The sequence below is a fragment of the Mixophyes fleayi genome, chromosome 7, assembly GCF_038048845.1.
Source record: "Mixophyes fleayi isolate aMixFle1 chromosome 7, aMixFle1.hap1, whole genome shotgun sequence".
Classification (NCBI taxonomy): domain Eukaryota; kingdom Metazoa; phylum Chordata; class Amphibia; order Anura; family Limnodynastidae; genus Mixophyes; species Mixophyes fleayi.
The window spans coordinates 23730757-23755648 of record NC_134408.1 but is presented as its reverse complement, the minus strand read 5'-3'; the positions used below and the strand labels follow the sequence as shown (position 1 = coordinate 23755648).

Here is a 24892-nt window from a genome sequence, read left to right as displayed (position 1 = left end):
GTGTGGGTGCTGTACAAGATGGTAGTGTAGTGTGGGTGCTGTACAAGGTGGAAGTGTAGTGTGGGTGCTGTACACGGTGGAAGTGTAGTGTGGGTGCTGTACAAGATGGTAGTGTAGTGTGGGTGCTGTACACGGTGGAAGTGTAGTGTGGGTGCTGTACAAGATGGTAGTGTAGTGTGGGTGCTGTACACGGTGGAAGTGTAGTGTGGGTGCTGTATAAGGTGGAAGTGTAGTGTGGGTGCTGTACAAGATGGTAGTGTAGTGTGGGTGCTGTACAAGGTGGAAGTGTAGTGTGGGTGCTGTACACGGTGGAAGTGTAGTGTGGGTGCTGTACAAGGTGGAAGTGTAGTGTGGGTGCTGTACAAGGTGGAAGTGTAGTGTGGGTGCTGTACAAGGTAGAAGTGTAATGTGGGTGCTGTACAAGGTGGAAGTGTAGTGTGGGTGCTGTACAAGGTAGAAGTGTAGTGTGGGTGCTGTACAAGGTAGAAGTGTAGTGTGGGTGCTGTACAAGGTGGAAGTGTAGTGTGGGTGCTGTACAAGGTAGAAGTGTAGTGTGGGTGCTGTACAAGGTGGAAGTGTAGTGTGGGTGCTGTACAAGGTAGAAGTGTAGTGTGGGTGCTGTACAAGGTAGAAGTGTAATGTGGGTGCTGTACAAGGTAGAAGTGTTGTGTGGGTGCTGTACAAGGTGGAAGTGTAGTGTGGGTGCTGTATAAGGTGGAAGTGTAGTGTGGGTGCTGTACAAGATGGTAGTGTAGTGTGGGTGCTGTACAAGGTGGAAGTGTAGTGTGGGTGCTGTACACGGTGGAAGTGTAGTGTGGGTGCTGTACAAGATGGTAGTGTAGTGTGGGTGCTGTACAAGGTGGAAGTGTAGTGTGGGTGCTGTACAAGGTAGAAGTGTAGTGTGGGTGCTGTACAAGGTGGAAGTGTAGTGTGGGTGCTGTACAAGGTAGAAGTGTAGTGTGGGTGCTGTACAAGGTAGAAGTGTAATGTGGGTGCTGTACAAGGTAGAAGTGTTGTGTGGGTGCTGTACAAGGTGGAAGTGTAGTGTGGGTGCTGTATAAGGTGGAAGTGTAGTGTGGGTGCTGTATAAGGTGGAAGTGGAGTGTGGGTGCTGTATAAGGTGGAAGTGTAGTGTGGGTGCTGTACAAGGTGGAAGTGTAGTGTGGGTGCTGTACAAGGTGGAAGTGTAGTGTGGGTGCTGTACAAGGTGGAAGTGTAGTGTGGGTGCTGTACAAGGTGGAAGTGTAGTGTGGGTGCTGTATAAGGTGGAAGTGGAGTGTGGGTGCTGTATAAGGTGGAAGTGGAGTGTGGGTGGCTTTATATTGTGGGTTTTAGTATTGTGTACAATGGCAATTTACAGCGGGTGCCAGTCTTGTGTATGATAGCGGTGGAGTGTGGGTGTCTGTGCTGTGTACAATAGCAGCAGACCGTGGGTGTCGGTGTTGTATACAATAGCAGCAGACCGTGGGTGTCGGTGTTGTGTACGATAGTTGTGGAGAGTGGATGTCAGTATTGTGAATGATAGCGGTGTAGTGTAGGGTACTGAATGGCCACAGAGTTTGGAAATTTAACACTAACTTAGGGTGGGGCCTATTCACATTGTTAGTATTTTAGAATAAGTCTGCCATTCCCAATAAAGCCCAACTGAGGGCAGCACTGAGTAGAAAAGATGCTACCTGTTCTTTTGTTAATTAGAGACTGTTGTGACTCTACCTGTATGAAGCAGCACTCCATTAGTCCCCAGTATAATATATATTATATAACATGAGATGTCACAAGGTGGGATATATACATACCAACACCATTTTACTGTCAGTAATTTTCCTGACAACATTTAGCATAAATCAAGGTTGACACTGACATTTTAGCTACTGACTGATCCCTGGTGCCACTGGCTGCAGACAGTGTAACTCTTACTGACTTCTCTTCTAGTCCAGACCGTATGTTGTAGATTTATTTCATGCACCATTATAATCCTCACCCTGCACTGTGTGTATCACAGAGCAGTATATCTGCCATAGAGTAGCACATAGTAATATAATGAACACACCAGCGCACAGTCTGCTCTTGTTAACGAGAGATTAAAGATGCGTTGGGTGGGAGAGCCAGACACACAGGCGATTTGCATGTCTGTCTATAATTCAGCACATGCGCACAAAGGACTGTGCACTGAATATTTAATCAGGCTGCTCGTCTTGCTCAATGCGTTTGATTGTATCTCTCCCACCACTCCAGCACTGCAGGGGTTAAATCCCGAAACAGGCTCCGAGACCCTATTACCTTAGCAGTGGAGGTATTGGGGACGCGCAGGAATGCAGCGCTGTGATTGGCTGAGCTGTTGTCATGGTTATTCTCTTCTCTGCACTGAGCCTGCTGCAGGGAAGATGTTGAGGGCAGGATTACTGGGGGGAGAACAGATCAATTGCAGTGTGGAGAGTTTCACACGGAGTGGACAAGTAACCCCCTACACCCCCCACAGACATCTCATTCCAGATAATACAGTATCCTAGATGAGCAGACATAAAGCAGTTAGTGTTATTCTTCATGTTGATAAAATTGTCTGATTATCGGGTACAGTGGTGCTGGCCTCCCCTGGTGCAGGTACTATATCTGAGATTATAAATTCAGGGGATTCCTCCAGTCCATCCAGGGCTCGTCCTCTGGATAAAACTGCCCGAAGGCCTGGGACCCTTATGTCGTAGTAATGATTGGGAGGTGCACCGTATAGAACTAGATGGGGACGTCGTACTAGTGATTGGGGGGAGCACCATATAGAATTAGACGGGGGCGCCGTACTAGTGATTGGGAGGAGCACCGTATAGAAGTAGACGGGGACGTCATACTAGTGATTGGGGGGAGCACCGTATAGAAGTAGACAGGGGCGTCGTACTAGTGATTGGGAGGAGCACCGTATAGAAGTAGACGGGGACGTCGTACTAGTGATTGGGGGGAGCACCGTATAGAATTAGACGGGGGCGTCGTGCTAGTGATTGGGAGGAGCACCGTATAGAAGTAGACGGGGACATTGCGCTAGTCACTGGGAGGTGCGCCGTATAGAACTAGATGGGGACGTCGTACTAGTGATTGGGAGGAGCACCGTTTAGAAGTAGACGGGGCGCCGTACTAGTGATTGGGAGGAGCACCATCTAGAAGTAGACGGGGACGTCGTACTAGTGATTGGGAGGAGCACCGTCTAGAAGTAGACGGGGATGTCGCGCTAGTGATTGGGAGGAGCACCGTATAGAAGTAGACAGGGGCGTCGTGCTAGTGATTGGGAGGAGCACCGTATAGAAGTAGACGGGGACGTCATACTAGTGATTGGGGGGAGCACCGTATAGAAGTAGACGGGGGCATCGTGCTAGTGATTGGGAGGAGCACCGTCTAGAAGTAGACGGGGACGTCGCGCTAGTGATTGGGAGGAGCACCGTATAGAAGTAGACGGGGACGGCGCGCTAGTGATTGGGAGGAGCACCGTATAGAAGTAGACGGGGCGCCGTACTAGTGATTGGGGGGAGCACCATATAGAAGTAGACGGGGTCGTCGTGCTAGTGATTGGGAGGAGCACCGTATAGAAGTAGACAGGGACGTCGTACTAGTGATTGGGGGGAGCACCGTATAGAAGTAGACGGGGGCGTCGTGCTAGTGATTGGGAGGAGCACCGTATAGAAGTAGACAGGGACGTCGTACTAGTGATTGGGGGGAGCACCGTATAGAAGTAGACGGGGCGCCGTACTAGTGATTGGGGGGAGCACCATATAGAAGTAGACGGGGGCGTCCTGCTAGTGATTGGGAGGAGCACCATATAGAAGTAGACGGGGATGTCGTACTAGTGATTGGGGGAGGACCATATAGAAGTAGACGGGGACGTCGTGCTAGTGATTGGGAGGAGCACCATATAGAAGTAGACGGGGACGTCGTCCTAGTGATTGGGAGGAGCACCGTATAGAAGTAGACGGGGACGTCGTCCTAGTGATTGGGGGGAGCACCGTATAGAAGTAGACGGGAACGTCGTACTAGTGATTGGGGGGAGCACCGTATAGAAGTAGACGGGGACGTCGTACTAGTGATTGGGAGGAGCACCGTATAGAAGTAGACGAGGACGTCGTACTAGTGATTGGGAGGAGCACCGTATAGAAGTAGACGGGGACGTCGTACTAGTGATTGGGGGGAGCACCCTATAGAAGTAGACGGAGGCGTCCTGCTAGTGATTGGGAGGAGCACCGTATAGAAGTAGACGGGGATTTTACTTTAAACATAAATATGACATTTCCGTAGCTCCTTCAGCAGTATCATTCCTTGTTCCCCTATGTTCATTATTTTATCCCCCAAACATGACCCAGACATTCTGAAAATAGAAGTAATATGCAGATAAGACAGACATTGCTGCAATACAGAGAGAGGGACAGAGATGCACTGCTGTAATGAAGAGAGAGGGAGATAGATGCACTGCTGCTATACAGAGAGAGGGAGAGAAAGACAATGCTGCAATACAGAGAGATGTGGAGAGAGATGCACTGCTGTAATACAGAGGGGGGAGAGACGCTCTGCTGCAATACAGAGAAAAAGGGAGAGGGACACACTGCTGCAATACAGAGAGACATGGAGAGACGCATTGCTATAATAACAGAGAGGGAGAAGCACTGCTGTAATACATAGAGACATGGCGAGGGAGACATGTTGAGAAAGACACATTGCTGTAATACAGAGAGACACGAAGACAGAGAGAATGATGCTATAAAAAGACAGACTCTGCAGCGATACAGGGGTATATTGCATATATTAATTGGTGGGAATGTACAGCTAGGAGGGTCAGACAGTCCTAGAGAGGACTCTGCGCCTCTTTGGATATAAAGTCCATGCACCCAACTCTGTCCTCCATAACTGTCCTGTAGTCTGGATTTCATCCTTCAGTCTGGGCTCTATCACACGCTGGTGCAATCCACTATTGAGACATTTTTCACCTTGGAAGTTAGCTGTCCTTAAGGGCTCATTCAGATTGGGCCCAGCAGGCAGCAAGGGGCCTGTTTTTATGTCAGTTATTGTTTGACAAACTGGGCGAGATGAGCATCTTCTGTTCACAGCAAATCACCATAAAATCTCACAGGCTGTGTATTATTCTGCCGTCTGTGTGTACAGAAAATGGTCTATCGGTAGCACAGTGTGGGAGAAAGGGTTTGCAAAAAGTCTGAACGCAGTAAATGTCCGATAACAAATTCACATGTAAATTACCAGATTAGCCGTGTGATAATGGACACATGAAAGGCACGTTATGCGGTGCACGCACATGCTACATGTCTGTAAAGTCCACACTGCATGTGGACGAAAGCTCTTTAAAGTGCATCGTCTGGGCTCACACATCTGATCAGATCACCCCGCCTGCGGGAAGGTCCATCACTGATGTGAGCAGACAGGATGACGGTCCGCAGGACCGCATAACATGTCACCCTTGACAACGGAGCTGGCTGTTCTGGTAATGATACAATCAATTAGTGTCACCTTCTGTGCAGCATTAAATCAATTGTAATCAGGAAAATCACAAAGTGTTGTGTACATCTCCTGTGCTGTGTAACCTTCTGACATAAAACCATTAACACTGGACACAGAAAAATAAAGTAACTTTTTACTTGCGGGCGGTGGGTGACTTTAGTCTCTGCAATGCGTCGCTGGCAGATTTAATAGATAGCTGAGATTTGTGCTGTTTAATTAAAAGCCGACTTCCCCTGCTGTGTTTTTCTGTCCTGTGGTCCATTAAGCAGACATCACGGAATCTGGAAGAATGTCTGATTGGGCAGAGACGCAAGGAAATCAATTAGCGCTCAGCTTGCTGCGCCCTCGACCAGTCTATAACCCTTTCTTCCAAGACCGAATCTGCAGAAGGGCGACTGGAGGGTGAGATAGATGTTGGGGAGTAATTGCTTCACACTCTGTCTCTTTTTGGTACTGAAATACAGTACTATTACAGTACTAGATCTTATACACAATTCGTTTCTGAAACATTTTGTAATACTAGACAATCATCTATTTATTTAGCGCCAATAATTCCGCAGCAATGAAGAGCAAGCCGTACATTCTTATAGTGGATTATCTACATGAATTGTGACCAGAAAGTGCGAACTTCACATTTTACTATAGAAAATATATATTTAATAGGAGACAAGAACTAGGAGCTAATCATTTCTCTATTATGTGCTCTTGCAATAGGAAGAAATAAAAATGACAATTGCAAATCACGTGTAAACAAATTTACAGCTGGGAGTTTTCCCAAATAGCTAAGGTGTGAGATAACGATTGGCCACTTTTATACCAGGCTTGGGTATTCATTGGCTTTCTAGATTATGTGTGACTACAAGGCTCAGCAGGGCCTCAACAGCCTAGCTACAGGTGGGCCAAATCTGGTATAAAAGCACCTGGCTCTCACTTGTTTGTCCACAACCATTAAAGTTACCTTAATTACAGTGCCAGGACATGACGCAATGGTAACACTGGTGTCTACCAGCCAGGTAAGTAGTGAGATCAATGATATATTTGTAATTATTGTATAGATGAACCCGCGTTACACCACAACGCAGTGTTAGGTGGAGATAACCTTCAAGTATGTTATGGCCATTTAATATAAAAAAAAATATATATATATATATATATATATATATATATATATATGTTATAAGAAGAAAAGGAAGTCACATTGGACCCTGTTTTTTCTGTATTTTAGGCTAGAGACCAGCTGTAGCAGTGTTAACGACCTGATGATCGATTCAGGGAAAGCGAGTGACGTTTCCGTGTGCAGTTGGCCTATGGAACCAATTCACTGGACCCCGTTCCCCATCTTGCACCAGCTCTCTCTACAGTCTCCGGTACGTATTGCTGCATAGATCTTATGTGCAATGCTTATGGTGATCACACTGGACAGGGCTGTTGAGTAATTGTGCATAAAGAGGTCTTTCCAGACAGCAGCAGTTCTTACAGGGAGCGATTTTCTACTGGCGGGCCTTCACCAGACAGAAGCTCGTCACATAAGTTTAACTACATCCTCTGTCCAAACCTCAACCCCAAGGTAGCAGGGTGCCCCAGATAGGAGGATGAAAACTAAATTATAAGTTTGATTGAGCTGAGAAATTGTGTGTAGAATTGCATCTGCCATAGCTCAAACAAAACTATCCTAAAAAGGGTCCCAATAATACCAACCAAGCTTGCAAGTGGGAAAGCCAGGGAATTGTAGAATGAGATTATAAAGCAGGTTTGTTGCCCATACGCTGCAATTTTGACAGCCAAGCAAATCATTTTTAGTAGGTCCAAAAAGACTGACAATCTTGATTAACATCTGAACTGTGTCAATGACGTTCTAGACCATGACATCATCTGACCACGCTAATGGTGCCCAACGATGGCCTGATCACTGAACCACCCGTTGTTTTAGATGTGGCCAAACACTTGCATGACCTACGAAATGAAGCCACTCGGCACCTCAATTTCTGTAATTATCTTAGCATTTGAATAACGACAAGATGGAATGACAACACTTGGCCCATTTATTTTAAATATTTTTCTATTTCAGTTTCATGCTCGCAGACCTCACTCGTACTTTGAAGGTATGGAGTTGGTGAACACAGAACGGAGCTGGACCGCATAGCCGACAACTGTGTGACGGAAGAGTCTTCAAAGAAGGGCTTGTGAACAGGGTTTATAGAAAGGACACTGACGACAGTGCCTGCAATATATTGCATGGTCTTAACACCTGTCCTTAAAACTGGATGCTTGACCTGCAACACTGGACATAATACTGGATATCAATATTTAAGACCTCTGAGAAATCAGTTCATACTGTGAATATAACTAGTGATGGTTTAAGCATCGTGGAGTGAACTTAGAACATGCAGTGGTTTGTTGATGAAACATCAGCCCCACAAGTCCCTGGTTGGACAGGGGCGATGGACAATGCACAAGATATATACTGCGTGTTGCCCTTTTTGTGGTCTACATCATCCCATGTGATTGCAGAAACATCCCATGTCAACCCCCTATAGACTGCTCTGGACTAATGTATCACGTCATTACCATACAATGATTTCATACCCTACTGTCTTGCAAATTTGTGCAATAGATAAAACAATTAAGATAATGTCAATAAAAGTGTTGCCCAGTACTTATGTGAAAAGTAGGCACCTAAACAGAAGGCTGGTTTCTCATGTTCCCCTAGAAGAGAGTCATTGAGAGAAACAGAAGGTTATTATGTGTTGCTGTTCAGGGCGGGAAATAATCAGTTTTGTTATAAATCTAAACTACACATGCAATGCTTTATACAAATATTGTGAACAAAAACTATATTAAAAACAAAAACAAAAAGACGCAAGATCAGATTTTCTGCAATACATATTGTATGGCTTTTGTCCTAGGCTAAGCAAGCGTGTGCTTTCCTGTTAACCGGGCACTAATATTAAAGTGTTGGGTTGTTCATCCAGTCCACTCATCACAAAATACAAAGCAACTATCTAAAAAGGTAAATATCAAAACTAAGATACCGTCTTGGTGTTAAAATCAGGCAAAAAAAAAAAAAAAAAAGAAGTGTTTATAGGAGAATTAAGACCCAGAGATCATACCAGTAAAATCTTTTCAGCTAATTTTGTAAAGAATATAGAAATAAGAGCATAGTAGAGGCAGCCTCACTTGTTGTTACCGATATTCTCGGCTCTCGGAGATAGTACACAGAAGTACAATCCATCTGTATAACAGGCAGTGTGTAAGCAAAGTTCCAGAGCACTGATACATTGTATCAACATTGTCTGCAGCATCCATAACACTTCTAAGGAATAGTGTGGCATAAACACACCAGTTGGACAGTCTATATACCTCCCATAGACAATGAAACAGCTTAGATTAGTGGCAGAGCACCTCAAGACCACTTTAACATGAATGGGTAAATACGCGCTTCTGTAATTGTTAGGGGAGTCTCAGGCTCTCACAACCTACCTGTGTAATGAGCGATGGGGGGTATTTGAAGAGGATTGTACCATGTGTTTGGGGGGAGCTACCTTACAACACAGGTGGTGGCAAGTTACTAGACTAGAGCCCTTTTGTTGTCCGGTAACACTGATGACATCACATAATCCAGGTATAGAAAGTATTTACAAATGACTGCAAGTGGGGTGCCTATTATTTTAGAGAGTTAGTAAGGACCACTTCTAAAGGAAACTAATTATGTTGCTCTAGAGCAGTGATGGGACAATCAGTTCCCTGCTTTATTGCCAGATCTGTGTGGTCCTTTTGAAGGTTAGAGGGCTGAACCATGTGTCCTGAAGTGTATCAGATGGTTTTGCAGTCTCTCCATAAGTAATGGACAATAGGAATTACAGGTAACAGTGGGAGACTTGGGTACTATTTTGCAGCTATGTATAAAACGTGATGTAACACTTAGCAACCACTCATTTTCTAAGCAGTCCTAGACTAGTGCTCATTGCCCAATTGGCAATAACCACCTTTTCTGCAATTACCTGTGGCAGTTCTCATAAAGGTCATCCAGCAGAGCCACAGGTACAAGGGCGAGTCCAGTAGAAGTGGCGCTTAATATGAGCCGAAACAGCCACTCAAAAACACGGAGGCAGATCTTAAGAGCAAACATACTTTATTTATTACATTACAAGCTTCATAAAACAAAAATAAAAACAGGAAGCATTCAAGCATTTGAACAATACAATAAGATGCTGTAAAAGAAACGCTCCATTCAAGTGTTTGGAGGGCAGCTAAACATTGAGATACTTTTTACCTTCGCCTGGGAAGTGTCACAAAGCTAGCTTTGGTTTTTTTTGTTTTTTTTTTATTCCTTTTTATTATTTTGTTACTTATAATCGAGCCCCGCAAAGAGCGAGAGAGACCTGAAAACGATTTATTATAGGCCTCCCTACGCACATTAGTCCTTAATTTTTTTTTTTAAGATTAGGAGAGTGGTCCTGCAACACATCGTGTAATAATACCAGGCAGGACACACACACCCACCTTCCATGTCATCAGGGCCAGGATTCACTACAGTACTGTTTGTAATAAGTTACAGATAAAGTGTTTGTTTTTATTGAAATACAGAAGGCTGACTTGAAATGACCTTACAAGGAACACAGCGCACCCATTGGCAGATTAGACCACTTTGTCTAGCTACAAGATACAAACACCACTGTGCTGGAAAGCACCAGGAGGGATGGGGGAGAGGAGCAGGACACATGTGCTAAATGTAAAAGAAAATAAAAAACGCTATTCAGTCACTGCTGGGTTGTTCTTTAACTGAGGTATAAAGGCGGTAAAAGCGTACTCAAGTGTTATCAAATGTAATTTCCACGCGGCTGTGTCCTGTATATTTTTCAAGTTACAAGTTTAGTGCAGGATAGTACAGTTAGAAACACATTCTGGCAAAGTCCTCTTAGTGTATCCGTCCCTTGCGCACAGCGGAGGCAGCCATTTTTTTCGTGGGCGTAATCAACGCTCGGCCCTTCAACTCGATAAAGACCGAAGGAAGCACCTCAAGCGCTCGGGCTCCTCATCGCCATTGGCGTTAGTGAACGGGCCGAATTCATCCCACGCGATGGCTACCTCCGGCGCCTGTAGACAGTCCTCTTAAAAGGTTTTTCCCAGATAGTCTAAGGCTATATTGTTTATATACCAGGAACAAACGCTGAAGTGTTTGCCTCATACAACATTACAAATATTACACTTCTCCTCTGATTATTCAACACGTTTCACACCACTAAATACAGTCCAAGCATATTTAAGGTTTATATTTTTTCAGACTGCATTAAGAAAAAAAAAAAAAGAAAGCTTACAAATTAAGTCACAAGGAGAAAAACAAATAGACAAAAAAACAAAACAAAACACAACTATTAAAGGCTAAGCAGCGAAAAATACATGGTTCACTAATCTCTTACACTTCATCAATCAAAAAAAAAATAAAAAAAATTGTAAAATGTACAATCATTTTCTATTTGTAAACAGTTAAAAGCCACAAGTTGATTTGTATCGGCTGACACAAAACAATCAGAATCAAGGCAATGAGTAATGGCAAAGTGTGCAGAATGTAACGGGACTCGGGCTCAGCAAATTCATATTTGGGAAACAGCCTTGAACAGGTTTATGGGTATAACCCTGGAATTGGTAGAAATATTAATGCACCTTGTGTTAAGATTCTTTTGCTATGTCTTTATTAAATAATATAAAAAAAGAAATTAACTAGCTTGTTTATCCCAAATATAATTTTTTTAAAACCCATTAGTTATTTGTGCTCCTGCAGTCCCCATCACCAGTGACTGGATAAAGTATGATGAGCGATACCAGGTGAACATATGTTGTTTTTGTGATTTAAAATTAGTGGATCCTATTCTTGGCAGATGCGTGACTTAAAGTGCATAAAGACAGCGGAGGTGGCCGTATTTCTGGCCGATCGCGTAATCACAAAAATGCGGGCCCATCAAATCAATCAGTACTGGCACAAGTTTCAGGAGAAACGATAGGCTGAATTCTCCGTGATGTCACCGCTTTCTGATGAACTGATTGGCTGCATTCATGAATACACGTTCAGCCCAGAAATCGGCAGCCCCCTCTGTGTGCAGACATCAAAAGCCCTTATTGCGACTTACTTTCTACGCAGGACCTTTCTAACCTGTAGGTGTTGATGTCACTGAGCGACTTTATAGCTGACAGTCCCCAATGACATAAACAGGAAAACACAGGGTATAAAGAAACTTAACAGAGAAATGAACATTTAAATGCTGCATCTCCACTAATGAGGCCTAGAACATATGTTTATCAGAACATCTTCCCTGCAATGCATTACTGCTCATTCCCGGGCCCACTGGTGAGTGTAAATGCAAGGACACAAAAAGAGCTGTAACCTCCCCTGGGAGGCCACAAAATGATTAAAACCATATAAAAACAAAACCGTAGGGAGTAGAGGCAGGAGAGTAACTGCTGGTAACCCCTGTCCCACCCCCCTCCTCCAAAAATGTGCGGTGGAAGGGTTAAAGGTCAGGATTTACACCAATATTTTTACCCTTGTTCAGTTTTTTAAATTCTTTGACCAAACAAGCAGAATACCATTTATGGCAACGACAAAAACAATATGTAACTTGTTCCTTTGCAATTAAGTATTTGCAATCATTGACTTCTAAACATTATTATTTTTTTATAAACTATTTTTTTTTTTTGCTTTTTTCGATGTACAACACAAGAAATTGATCAGCCCAGTACTTGGTTACAATGTGCATAAATGTGCATAGTTACTAAATAATTGGCTTTAAAAAAAAAAATAATAAAAAAAAAAAGACATTGCAGAACATTAATGAAACTGTCACAAAGCGAAGACAACCACTTAAACAAAATAAACTATATTGTCATTATCAGCAAAAATCTCAAGACTACTCACTAAAAAGACACAGCATCAAAGCAAAAATGTTCTCTTTTCTTGGCTTTAGAAAGCTTTAGAGAGGGGGTGGGGGATTTTTTGGCAGAGAAGAAGTCTTTGAGAAATAAGCACTGTTAGTGCTAAAAATAACAAGTTGCATTTTTACTAGTATTTATTTTTTCTTTTGTTTGATACTGGGGAGAAGGGAAGGGCTACCTATCGTATTATTATTCCTGAGAGCCACGGTGTTTTCCCCATTGTCATTAAGAATTCAGAAATCACACAAAAAAAATCAAACAAAAAAAAATAAAAAATACAAAGACACATGACCAAACACTGTTTGACTCCCAGAGATAAAAGCGTCCTCAGCACAATTTTTCTTTTTTTTTTTTTTTTCTTTTACACATTTTTAAACTGATGGAAGAGTAAACATTTAATTTGCAGGAAAAAAATAAAAATAAAAATCCCACCCCACCCACCGAACAACGACCCCTCCCAACAGAAAAAAAATAATGTAAACAAGAGGTCCCTAGTAAGGCACCTCTAAAAGAAAACGCAAAGCCTCTGAAAGTGCTGCCCCCTACTGGCACATGTAGGGCATATGTCACAGCTGTGGCCACTTTTTTTTTTTTATATATTTAAATTTATTTTTTTTTACATTTTATTTTTTTAATTTTTTTTTAAATGTATATATTTTTTATTAAAACCATAGAGCGAAATTCTATTAGGTTTTGGCCATGAAAACCTGGTGCAACACTTTTTCTGCTTTTTTTTGTGTTTTTTTTTTTATTATTATTTATTTTAAAAGTTTCAACCGTCAGTTCACTTTAACCCCCTTCAGCGCTGAAGACGTCAGTGGACGCGTTGCTCTGCAAGGAGTCACTGAGCTTCAAATTATGAAGCTGGAAGGCAGTTAAAAACTTTGTAATACCATAATAAAGGTAGGTATAATCAAGGCATCTTAGAAATAACAAGCATTAAATCACTTATGTTTTGATTTCTTAAGTACACACTAGAGTAAACAGTTACACTTTAGCTGTTTCTGATAATTACAAAATAAAAACAAAGGGCGACGCACCGTTCAGTGCAACAAGGGAAAACGACGGGCGGGTGGGTGTACTAGCTCGGACATACAGAGCGGGGTTGGGGGGAGGGACACTGGAAAATATAAAACTGGAATTCAAAACCAACGAACAGCTCATTATACGCAGTTATAATATGAATAGCACTAATGTGGAAGTGTAAATATAGATTATTTTTTTTCTATTTCACATTATAATATTGGCCTGCATGATTCAAGTATTTCAAACTGATATGTTTTGGGCTAAAATAAAAAAAAAGAAAAAAAAAAAAAGAATAAAACAATGGGAAGTGTGCAGAAGAGCAGACTGCAGTTTCACACCAATAGTCCAGCCAGCGGCTGACCAGTAACAATCATCCGAGGTCATGTGACTAAGCTACATAGGCTCTCCGTTTAAGTGATCAACAGGAAGGAAAGAGCCGACGGGCGATGGACTGCTAAAACCACGGCTCTCACTGCTTGGGTTCCCCCATAGGCTTGTGGAATAATTTGGGGTGCCCCAAAGAGAAGTGCCATGAAGATCTCCAGAGCCGGAAGGGCCGGGGCTGTTCCATTGATTGATATCTCCGCGGTTAGAGATGCTGTGGGGGCTATCCAAGGACCCTAGCCGGTTGTGGCCGGAGCCCAGGGACTGCCAGCCAGGGGAAGGGGTCATAGACTGGCCTTGTGCAAAGAAACGACTGATCTCCTCTTCACTGGCGAACTCGGCAAGGATAGTAGTGTTCCCTAAAACACACCTGTCGGGGAACAGCAAAAACACCGTTATTAAGATGGATTTTTTTGTCTACAGTGCACTCGTTTATCATTCAAATATCACATAATGGCAGAATACCCGCCGGCTACACCTCTGTCGACAGCATCTATATACCAGCACTGTCACTACAACCTACAACCCAAATCTAGAAAAGGGGTTTGGCTCTATTCAGCCGGCTACAAGAACAGCTTTGCAATTGCTTATTCTCCTGTATCCGGCACACGGTGAGAGGACACTACTTACATGTGCAGAGACTTTTGTGCCTTTACTACCTCTTCCTTGGAACTGTAACGGACCAGAGCAGTACCATGTGGCAGGTTCAGGTGGAATGTAATCAGAGGCCCGTGCTGCATGCACAGAGTACGCAGGGTGGAGCCGTCAATCTGCGGACAGATACCGGTGAGTACAGGGATCTCTTACACAACAGAGTATAGTAAACGCCGATCACAAGACGTCACTCACCTGAGGTGTTAGGTTTTTCAGAACTAGCCAATTCGTTATTCTCCCTGAGCTGTTTTCACTCCAAGTGGAACCTGAAACCGACCAGAGCGGTATTAGTAACTGGACACCATAGGGTGTAAATATCTCCATTACAATACAACAGCATGGACATTCATGTATATGACAGAACCGCATATCACTCACATGCTAACATGTATGTTCAGCTACAAACACTACACAATCATGGTTTAAGCAAGCACTAAGGATATGAGGTATCACTTAATCTGAAGGCGCTCTTGTGCCTTAGCTATAAAATACCATGGTGTCACACATCCTTAAATGAATTGTACGTGGAGACATGACCATTACTCCTATACTCTAAGTGGCAGCTACACCAGTGTTGGCTAACCTGTGACCCTCCAGGTGTTATGAAACTACAAGTCCCAGTATACCCTTCCAGCAATAAGCTGTTGTATATTGGCAAAGCATGCTGGGACTTGTAGTTTCACAAGACCTGGAGGGTCACAGGTTAGCCAACACTGAGCTATACCATTACAGACACAGCCAGGTATGCGGTACCACAAATGCAACTTGTAACCGTTGCTCAATATCCTAAAGTGATGGGAACTATTAATCTGGAGACATCCGGCATACAAGGACCCAAACCTCTCCCAGCCCCAGCCTCCGCTCTCTGCCTAACCCCTGTAAGCTGTATTCACTTTCCTGTGAGCACAGTGTAGGTAACACATAACCGGCAGTCATCCATTGCATGTTCTAATAGTACAGAGAACACGTGTCTTTACACATCTATCCCTTTATCTCACTATTCAGCAATAGGAAGATGTCACCAGAGCAGTACTGGAAAGGTGTTCTTACAGGTAGGATCGTGTGTAGACAGCAGCAAGCCATGCCCATCTACCTGGTGCAGAGACGTCACAATGACACAGGTCCAGTGATAAAGCAGAGGACTGGACAAGATATAATGAATATATATACAGTGTGGATACTTGTGCTCAGAATGATTCATTCTACTGCTCATTCTCTGACAGCACAGAGGGATATCTGTGCATTTCACAAAATTGTTTTAATAAGGAATAAAAAAAAAAAAAAGAAGCAGGGCAAATAATGTTGCTACTGGACAGGATGTTTACAGGTCAGACGTGCCCGAGTTCACCACCAGGAGGCAGCACAGGAAAATAAATCGGCTTTATTTGCAGCAATGCAATGTCAACATCATTTCCCAAGCAAGTTCTTACCTGGCGTGTATCTGGAGTCAGAAGATCCCCACCCGCTACCTAGGCGCAGGGAGCTGTTATCCCAGGCGGATAAAGGCGGCTTCTGACCGGTAAGCCCTGGGGGAGGCCTGGACGGAGCACTGATGTTTTTAGATGGCAAAGGGACTTTCCACAGCTCATGTGCCAGGGAGGTGTTATTGACAGAACCAGGAGACCATGTTGGTTTGGGATCACTGTTTCTAACTGTAAAATGTAATGTAAAGGTTTTAGTGGAAAATATACATTATTTTTTAAAAAAATAAATAAAAAAAAAAATCTATATTTTAAGAGCCAAGTCTATATATGTGAACTTTTGTTTTAAAGGTGTTGTGTGTGACAATAGAAGCCCTCTCTTTCTCGGTTTGCTAGATACACTCTAATAATGTGTATCTAATCCCTTGACCTATGCTGCAGCTTATGCCATCATCCGAGGGCTGGGTGGGTGTATGCAGGCTTGTGTCTATGTCTGGCCTGAACAGAGCAGCTGATGTTGGCACAACGGCTGTAGACAGAGCACTTAAAGCACTGGTTTCAGAGGCTACATAAGTGTTAGACACACCCTATTGAAGAGTATCTAGCAAATAGTTACAAATTAGAGGGGTGAAAGCATAGTGGACATTCAGTTTAGGATAACCCTTTCAGTTATATCATTCCAGTAAACACACACCTTTTGACATATATTAATAATGAATACTGATTTTACTTCCTCTTTAAAATCATCTGCGGAAGGAGCAATTTGTAGGCTAAACTTATATTCATGAGGACACAGCCTATGGCGTTACCAGTGACATCACAGACTGATGTTAGATCCTAGTAACTCACAGACTGCCTGAGCGGTGTACATCCACTCAGTGTGACATTGTGTACCTGAAGTGCTTTGTGCGGTACTGCTGTGGGAAACATTGTAGTTGGAGGCACGAATGGATGACCAGGCACTATTTGAAGGCAGCGCGGTGTTCAAAGATGAGGATGACCCTGAGAAGGAACAAGCAGAAGTTCAGTGTAGGCCACAGACAGAGGTCCCTGTGCCAGCCGTAGACTGGGAAGTGCGGTGGTGGTGGGGGGTTTATTTACCACTGTTTCTGTCCCTGAGGTGCTCCACACCCCGCACAGTATTAATTGACATATTATTGATGACACTGCCAGGAGTAACATACGGGTCAGTTTCTGGGTCAATGTTTGGATATCCTTTCCATGGCTCACCAGGACGAAATTCTGGAACAAAACATCGGAGATGTTGGCATACATTTAGACAGGAGAGATGGGGAGAAGACACCAGCTGTAGGATAATCCTCCCCCATGTCACAGATATACGAGGTAATTAACGGCCTACGCCTTTCTTTAGGCTACGTACACACTGGCCATTGAAATGTGGTTAGCGCACGTTCAAAGTTTTCAGAAAATACAGCTACCCTATAGAGTGTACGTGAGAGAACCTGTTCTAATCTAGAACTGCTTCCCAAGGGGGTCCACAGAAGTCTATAAAAGCATGGGCAATCCCTAGAACATGCAATGAACCCACCTATTGTAAATTAAAAGAAAAAGTGAAGAGTGAATTAGAGATAACATGGAACATAACAGATGGACAAACGACTCCGAATCTGCCGCAGACTTCCGTGAACATGACTGGCGTCACAAGAGGACAACATCTCACCTGGTGGCCAGTTGACACTGCTGGAGCCATTTGGCGATTTGGCACTGGACCAGCCGTCCCCTATAGATCCCGGAGGGCTGGATGGAGAGTTACTGCTGTTCATAAAGTCGTAAGAACCAAATGGAGAATCGTCAAGCCTGAAGCCACTTGAAATAGCACCTGCCCAGACAGCAAAATGTCCCATTAGATTGTAGTAAGACTCAGCCCAGCATGATTTGCACTGCTGTATACAGATCAAACCTTGTATACTTATGTTCATTCATATTTTTACTTCTCATTTCCAAAGAGCAAATACTCCATAAAAGGTAAACATATTGAACGCTTTAACTTGTTTTAGTAGCATAACAACGCTAATGATATTATTTTGCAGCCAAAAGCTGTGGGATGGGCGCGAGGGTTAGCCTGTGATGAGGAGCATTATAACCATCCAATAAGTCTCAACGCTAATGAGCGGAGCTGGTAGAGACACACAGTGGAGGCAGTCATTTTGTGGGTGGAACCAGTGACCCTAGTCCCTATAGTGAATGGACAGGATACATCATTAGGAGTTTCAGCACACAGAATGGATGCCTCTATAGTGTCCAAGTTTAAATAAAGTTATTTAAATATTTGCGATGGTGCATTTATAAAAACAGCCTTAAGCGGAAGATAACCTGTGGCTGATGTGACGACAACCACTGTAACAGCCAATACACTTTTCAGGTTTTTCTTTGACCTGCTAAAGACAATTTTCAACCTGTGGCATAAAATAAACCCCATCGCCGGAGGATGTGTATTACCATGTTTACTGGAATTCTGCTCCAGCGAAGTATTAGGAGACATGCTGTCTACTGTAGTCCATTTCCTCAGGCGGGACTGCGGTTCCTTCATACCCCCAAGTTCCATATTTACATTCAAGTTTGAGTTCAGGCCTACAAACAAACAGAAGAAAAAAATAACTTGGTTACAGCAAGTAACTTAATGAACAGATCTATTACAAACAACAGTGTAAAAGCAGTAGAATTTCGAGAATAACCCACCTAATGAATAGCCATTGAAAGCATTGATGGGTGAAGGAACTTTTGGAAGTTCTGGGGTTGAGTGAGGCATAACATTATCCAGGTAGGACTTCATAGGGGGCTGGTGAAGCATTCCTTGTTGGGAAGGAGGCATAGCTTGCTTCATCATGAGACTGGGGTCAAGCTGGCGGGACTGCTGCTGCTGCATGCTGAGGGACCGGGCCTAAAAGAGAGCAGAGACTGTGTATCATGACAACACGAAGACAGAACCCAAGAGAAAGACGGTGCATCATGACAACACGAAGACAGAATCCGAGTGAGAGACGGTGCATCATGACATCGTGTAGACGAAACCAGAGAGAGATTGTGCATCATGACAACATAAACGGAACGAGAGAGAGATTGTGCATCATGACAACATAGACAGAACAAGAGAGAGAGATGGTGTATTATGACAACATATAGGCGGGGAGAGAGAGAATGACGACAACATATAGGCAGAACAAGAGAGAGAGAATAGTATATCATGACAACATGTAGATGGAACCCAGTAGAGAGGGAGATGGTGTATCATGACAACATGTAGGCAGAACCCAAGAGAGAGAGAGAGGAGAGAGTCTGCACAGTATTGTTGTCATGATACACCATCTCTATTTCAGAGATATATAAGACAGTTTTGGACCAAAACTCTACACATTCTTTTGAAATTGTAATTTTGTTAATGCATGTAGAAATGATCCCTACAGACCACAGCCTAAATAGGCATCTATGAAGATATTAGTGCATAATTACTTATTTCTTGTTTTTACTAAAACAAAACATTATTACAGACTATGACGTGAGTAAATGTTACTGCACCCTGTCAGTCAGGATTTAGTAACATCTGATTTGACAGAAAACATTTCACTTAGTCCCCTTTCTGTGCTCACTGATGAGAAATGTCCAAGCAGGGCTGCTGTACATGAGAAAAATTCTCTCTGTATGTTTCTGATGTTCCCACAGATGTTGAATTTCAGAAAGAGACACAGACATGTATGTACAAACACTTAATGGAGATGTACACACACTAAAAAGCTACTGGTAGTCAGCAGTGAAGAAATTCAAACCCCCCTGGCAGGTAGAGCCATAGACTGTGCAAGGGACGGGTCTGCAACTGGGTACCATTAAATACCTAGTTGTCAAGCTGAAAGCCATAAGCGATCATAATATGTTTAAGCACGTGCTTTTATTACACAGATCCTGAAAAAAAAAAAAAGCAGCTGTGTCAAAACATCATATTTACATACCTGCTGTTCCTGCTGCTGGCGCCCCCCTGGGGGCATTGTTCCCCTTTGGTTCTGCACTTTCTGCTGCTGTTGCTGCTGCTGTTGTTGTTGTTGTTGCTGCTGCTGCTGAGCCAATAACCGCTGTAACAGAAGATTTTATTTAAAAACAAAACACAACAAAAATAATTGCAATGCCACATGGGCCAACTCTACAGGCTCATTTACAGCAACGAGTTTTAGGTTTCCAAAAAAGGGCATTTTAAAAACCCCACAGGGTTTTGTTTGTTTGTTTTTTATGAGGACCCCAATTAACTGCACAAGAACATTTGTTAACTGATGAAAACTGCAGTGTCTAATCTTTCACACCCCCAGCTGGGCTTCCTTCTGTACAGGCGTGAACAAGCTCCACTAACAATAATGTATTTTAAAATATACAAATGTTTTCAAGTGTTAAAACAAGTGCATGCACCAGCATCACACGTGCATTAACAAACCCTGAATCTCCTGTACAAAGAGTAAATAAAATCAATAAGGCGTCATAGCTTGTTACATTGGAAATGAAGCTCCAGGTTTAAAAGGGGAACTACCTTTTTTTGCCATCAAATTTCTAACTGGAGCCAAGTCTCAGTAAAGTACTGCGTAACACTACTATGTCATGCTGACAGTGGAATTTTACCACCCAATAACTCTTTATGACAAAACCAAGTTTTAGGGTTTGGAGAGGATTACATTTAACTGGTAAATATTTTTCTTACGTTGATCCAAACAGATTTATGGGGGGTTTCTGAACATTCCCATGACTCTCTTAACTGGAATAATTATTTTTTTTTTTAATTTAATTTATGGCCTTTATACAGGTAAATGAGCAACGAGAAAAACAAATTACACTTTTCCGCTGTCCTTCACAAATCTACATTTAGCCAATCAGCACAATAATTTAGCAAGCTATAGATATTCCAGTACAGGGATAAAACAGTACAGATAAACAGGGATGTTTTCTTGAAGTTATAATGTAACTGCACATAGAGACTTTGCATCCGGCTGCACAAATCTCTATGGCGGGTGTACGTGGGTATATGGCCGAGTGGGGGAAAGAGGAAAAGGACATTGTTTAAGCACACTTTACAGAGTGACAGGCCAGATAGCAATATAATAAAGTTATTACCATCTAGCATCATGCCATCTAATAACGCAGCGCAAAAGGGGTGATGTGGACCAGTCTTGAATTGCCCAACAAGCCCAGGAGACTTACTAATGACACACACTGATGTATATAGATATTGAGATATATACGCATATAATAGAAACCTCCTATTAAATGTTATGTATACAGCAATCAGGTCTCAGACTCGCAGTCAATATTGAAGGCCAATTCCAGTTTTCAGGAAGGGCAACAGTCTGCATTAGCCCTATGGCCGTCCATGATAATTACATGTAACAAAAGGATGGTACGTATCATTGTCAGGGCTTGGAAATCCTTCTAAACCACTTACTTGTAGCTGGGAGATCTGAGAGAGCTGTGAAAGCTGATTTAGTTGGGAGAGTTGACTCAACATGGCGACTTGCTGGGGGCCGAACAGGGAATTCAGGCCCCCGCTGTTAGGCGGATACTTCAATAAGGAAGGAGGGACCTGATAAAGGAAACATTATACACAGAATAAATGTCTGCCAGAAGTCATGTTACACAACCATAACATCACAGTGTATACAGCTCATGGTCCACGTCACAGGACATGTTTTATAGGATTTACAGCTAAATACTACATTGTTTTAAAGCGTAACAAGTAGCTTCTATGTTAGATTTGTATTTAATCACCTAACAATCTCTACTAACTTACTAAGTCTATACTTCATGAGTAGTCTGCCGTTCTGCATTACACCACCGCAGAAGAGGTGAATGATAAGATGGGACAAGGGATTTTATTCCCTTTATATTGCACAAAGTAAAAGCAATGTATCCACTACCCAATGGATGATATGTTGCTGACATTACTCATGGATAAACACCCCCCCCCCCCCCCCCCCCCACAACAATTGAACCCATCAGATTTTCAGCAACACAACCATGGATCTGCCATATTTTCCAGCAGTGAAGGAAAGGGATTGGGAGAGGGCCGAATACTAGGGGGGGGGTATTCAGATGGCCGCGTTACTGTTAACAGTAACGTAGCCTGTGCATAAAAGTGCACATAATTACTGTTATTACGGTAGTTCTAACGCTGGCTTTTTGATGCGAGCAGAAAGCCGGGTTAAAACTACCGTAATAATGGTAATAGTTTTAGCGAGGCGGTCAATTCCCCCCTAGGAGTTCGACTAAAATTTCTAAATGGTTATAAAAAACTTTAAGAGACTTGTTTAGTACTAATGCTTTCAGTGGGGTGAATTAAAAAAAAAAAAAAAAAAACAAACATAAAAAAAACACACATCTGTGCTGTTAATTACCGCTTACAGGACCTCTCTGACATAATAAAAAGAAAAGACTAAAACATAACCAGGCAAAGAATGAAAAGGATTGGTACACAGAACATAGAACTACACGGACAACTAAAGTTACAGGACACCAACAGTGCTCTTATGTCGGCCTATAAACAAATGTACAACAACGTAGCACTGCAGCATTTGATGCATGCAACGTCTTGCAGCTGCAGTACTCAGACATACCTGAGGGGGCATAATATTAGGAGGCACTTGCGCACGGAGATTAGGCTGAGATGAGTTGAGGGCTTGAGGATGCTGTGCCCCCCGAGCTTGTGCAGCGTTGCCAACTCCATACATATTGGGATTGCCATTCTGTGCAGAGAAATGGTAACTGTTTATTGGCGACATCATTACAACATTTCCATCATCTTTAAAAGGGAATTTTCCCGCTTTACATAACCCCTGTACTGTGCTCCCCTTTACACTCAGCACACTGGGGATCAGAGGCAGGAAACAAACCATAAAAATTAGTATCCAAACGTTGTTTTAACAATAAATCAAAATGAATTATATAAGGACCATTACATTACATGATTAATATATATTAATAACTGTACAAGTATATACACTACTACTGGACACCTCTGAAGCCTCTGCTGCTGAGACTGTTACAGAATTATTCAAAACCACAAAGAAAACATTTTTAGGATAGAAGTGAAAACAAAAAGAAATGTTCAATAAGCGCATTGTACTAGAAAACAGATACCCTTAGCAGCAGCAGCCAAACACCACAACCACAAACAGAGTGACAAGGAGACAAGTGGTGGTGACCCGGGACAAAGCTGTGCCCTATACAGAGGTAACCGCAGTAAAAGGGACTAGACCAACACGAGTCTCCTCCACTGAAAGAGGTTTCTCTATCTAGTGCCTTTTATGTTACCACTAGCAAGAGAGGTCAAGCAAGCCAAGAATACAAATATACAAGAGCTGTAGATAAACATAGCCCTCCCCCCCCCCCCCATAGCCCTCCCCCCACCCCCCACAGAATGTAAGCTCTCTCGATGGCAGGGAGGGGGGGGTCTCTTTATGTATGCTCTGTCTTCCCCACTGTCCGGCACTATGGAGCCTTATAAATCTATATACAGAATAAAGTAGAGATTCAATATCTAGTAACAAGTCTTATTGGCTTGATTCTCAACCTTGTACTGGCTGGTAACACTGCCTAGCACAGCCATTAAGATTTGGGAATGCCTCTGTGAAATGCAGCCTGGCAGACTCACCTGTCTGACAGAACTGTTGTTTGGCATTGCCAGCCCCGAGTAAGAAGCGTGGGATTGAGTAGGTAGTGCACTATTATGAGGGGGAAGCTTCATGTTCTGATTGGCAATATACTGCAGATTGTGTGTCTCTTCTGCTACATCCTGATGAGTGGTGCATTAGGATACGGATGTGCGGATCAGAACAGAAGGATGTAGAAACAAAATGATTTCAGGATCCCGGGCAAAAGCGGAAGAAATCACCATGACGGCAGCAGGGAAAGAGGCAGAAAACAGTGCTGGTTAGTGCAAGGTAAACAGGTCAAATGACAGCGACATCCACTGTAAGTACCATTAAATTATCTAAAGAGCAAACCTAGAATAGTCTATGCAAGCTACAAGCCCACAGATACAGGCAGTTATGAATTCCAAACACACATTTGTAATATATCTTCCTTATTATCTTTTTGAGTACAAGGAGTACTCTGTTAACCATCATTCTTGAACATGCGCTGTTCTACCAAAGCCAATAAAATGAGAGGAACAGGTGACTGCTTTCCTATCTCTTATAGTCAGGTACCAACAAATCTTTCGCCCTCAGTTTAAAACAGATTTGTTCAATACCAGTGTAATGACTACAGCAGCTTATTCATTGCACAATCTGGTTCTAAAAGGTGTAGAGTACAGTCCCCTCCTCTCTTATAGAGTATACCAAGCTTTATTTAATGGTTAGCAGGCAAGTCTATGCCGTGTATTTATTATATGTTTGTGAAAACTGATTAACTTGCTGGCTCCACTTATAGGACCCTGCGGCGCTAGCTACTGCTTTACTGGGCATATACAAGACTGGGCTTCCTGTGTCTGCCCCGAGGGAAGCAGCTGTGGACAAATCCCTCCCTAGGATCTGATTGGCAGCCACAAAACACTTATTACACTTTATAGAATAGAAAGAGGACAATCTCTACAACCACATTCTGTTTCCATTTTTTAGTAACAAGAATAAAGTCTAGTGTACCTATATATGAGATAATAGTAGTGTAAGAGAATAAAACCTACTCATGCCTGGTTAGTCATGGTCAGATGCTGGAGAGTGAAGCTGCCCTCTAGTGGTGGTATAAGGGATTTGACGGATATAAATCTCAAATACATGCATGCACCTACCTTATCATAGTAAGAATTGTGATCCATGGAAGACTCTTTAGAAAACTGCCGAGGCCCAGGGCCTTTCCCAACCACCCGGCTGTAATCCCCCATGCCAAGGCCGGATTTCTCCAGATCCATCCGCTTGTCTTGCAACAGCCCTGTTGTACACACATCAAATGTAACACAGATTAACCTACCGCTCTGTGCTCAGAACGCCAAAACTGTAACA

At 42.9% G+C, this 24892-nt stretch overlaps 2 protein-coding genes across 9 annotated transcripts in view; one reads left to right on the top strand and one right to left on the bottom strand.

Moving 5' to 3' along the window:
- Positions 1-8357, top strand: part of LOC142097492 (interphotoreceptor matrix proteoglycan 2-like) — a 46778-nt gene extending 38421 nt beyond the window's left edge. For all 3 annotated transcript variants that reach the window (XM_075179367.1, XM_075179369.1, XM_075179371.1), the window contains 2 exons: positions 6713-6854; positions 7556-8357. In XM_075179367.1, coding sequence (XP_075035468.1) covers positions 6713-6854; positions 7556-7630 — 217 coding nt within the window. In that variant the 3' untranslated portion in view covers positions 7631-8357. The remainder of the gene's footprint in view (positions 1-6712; positions 6855-7555) is intronic.
- Positions 8358-9602: 1245 nt separating this feature from the next.
- Positions 9603-24892, bottom strand: part of TNRC6A (trinucleotide repeat containing adaptor 6A) — a 94713-nt gene continuing 79423 nt past the window's right edge. For 5 of the 6 annotated variants that reach the window (XM_075179364.1, XM_075179363.1, XM_075179361.1 and 2 more), the window contains 14 exons: positions 24682-24821; positions 23545-23685; positions 22508-22636; positions 21340-21477; positions 19868-19987; positions 18603-18804; positions 18363-18494; positions 17584-17742; positions 17004-17144; positions 16797-16904; positions 15912-16133; positions 14677-14747; positions 14458-14597; positions 9603-14197 (listed from right to left, as the gene is read on the bottom strand). In XM_075179364.1, coding sequence (XP_075035465.1) covers positions 13837-14197; positions 14458-14597; positions 14677-14747; positions 15912-16133; positions 16797-16904; positions 17004-17144; positions 17584-17742; positions 18363-18494; positions 18603-18804; positions 19868-19987; positions 21340-21477; positions 22508-22636; positions 23545-23685; positions 24682-24821 — 2204 coding nt within the window. In that variant the 3' untranslated portion in view covers positions 9603-13836. The remainder of the gene's footprint in view (positions 14198-14457; positions 14598-14676; positions 14748-15911; positions 16134-16796; positions 16905-17003; positions 17145-17583; positions 17743-18362; positions 18495-18602; positions 18805-19867; positions 19988-21339; positions 21478-22507; positions 22637-23544; positions 23686-24681; positions 24822-24892) is intronic. The other variant, XM_075179366.1, reaches the window with a different exon arrangement.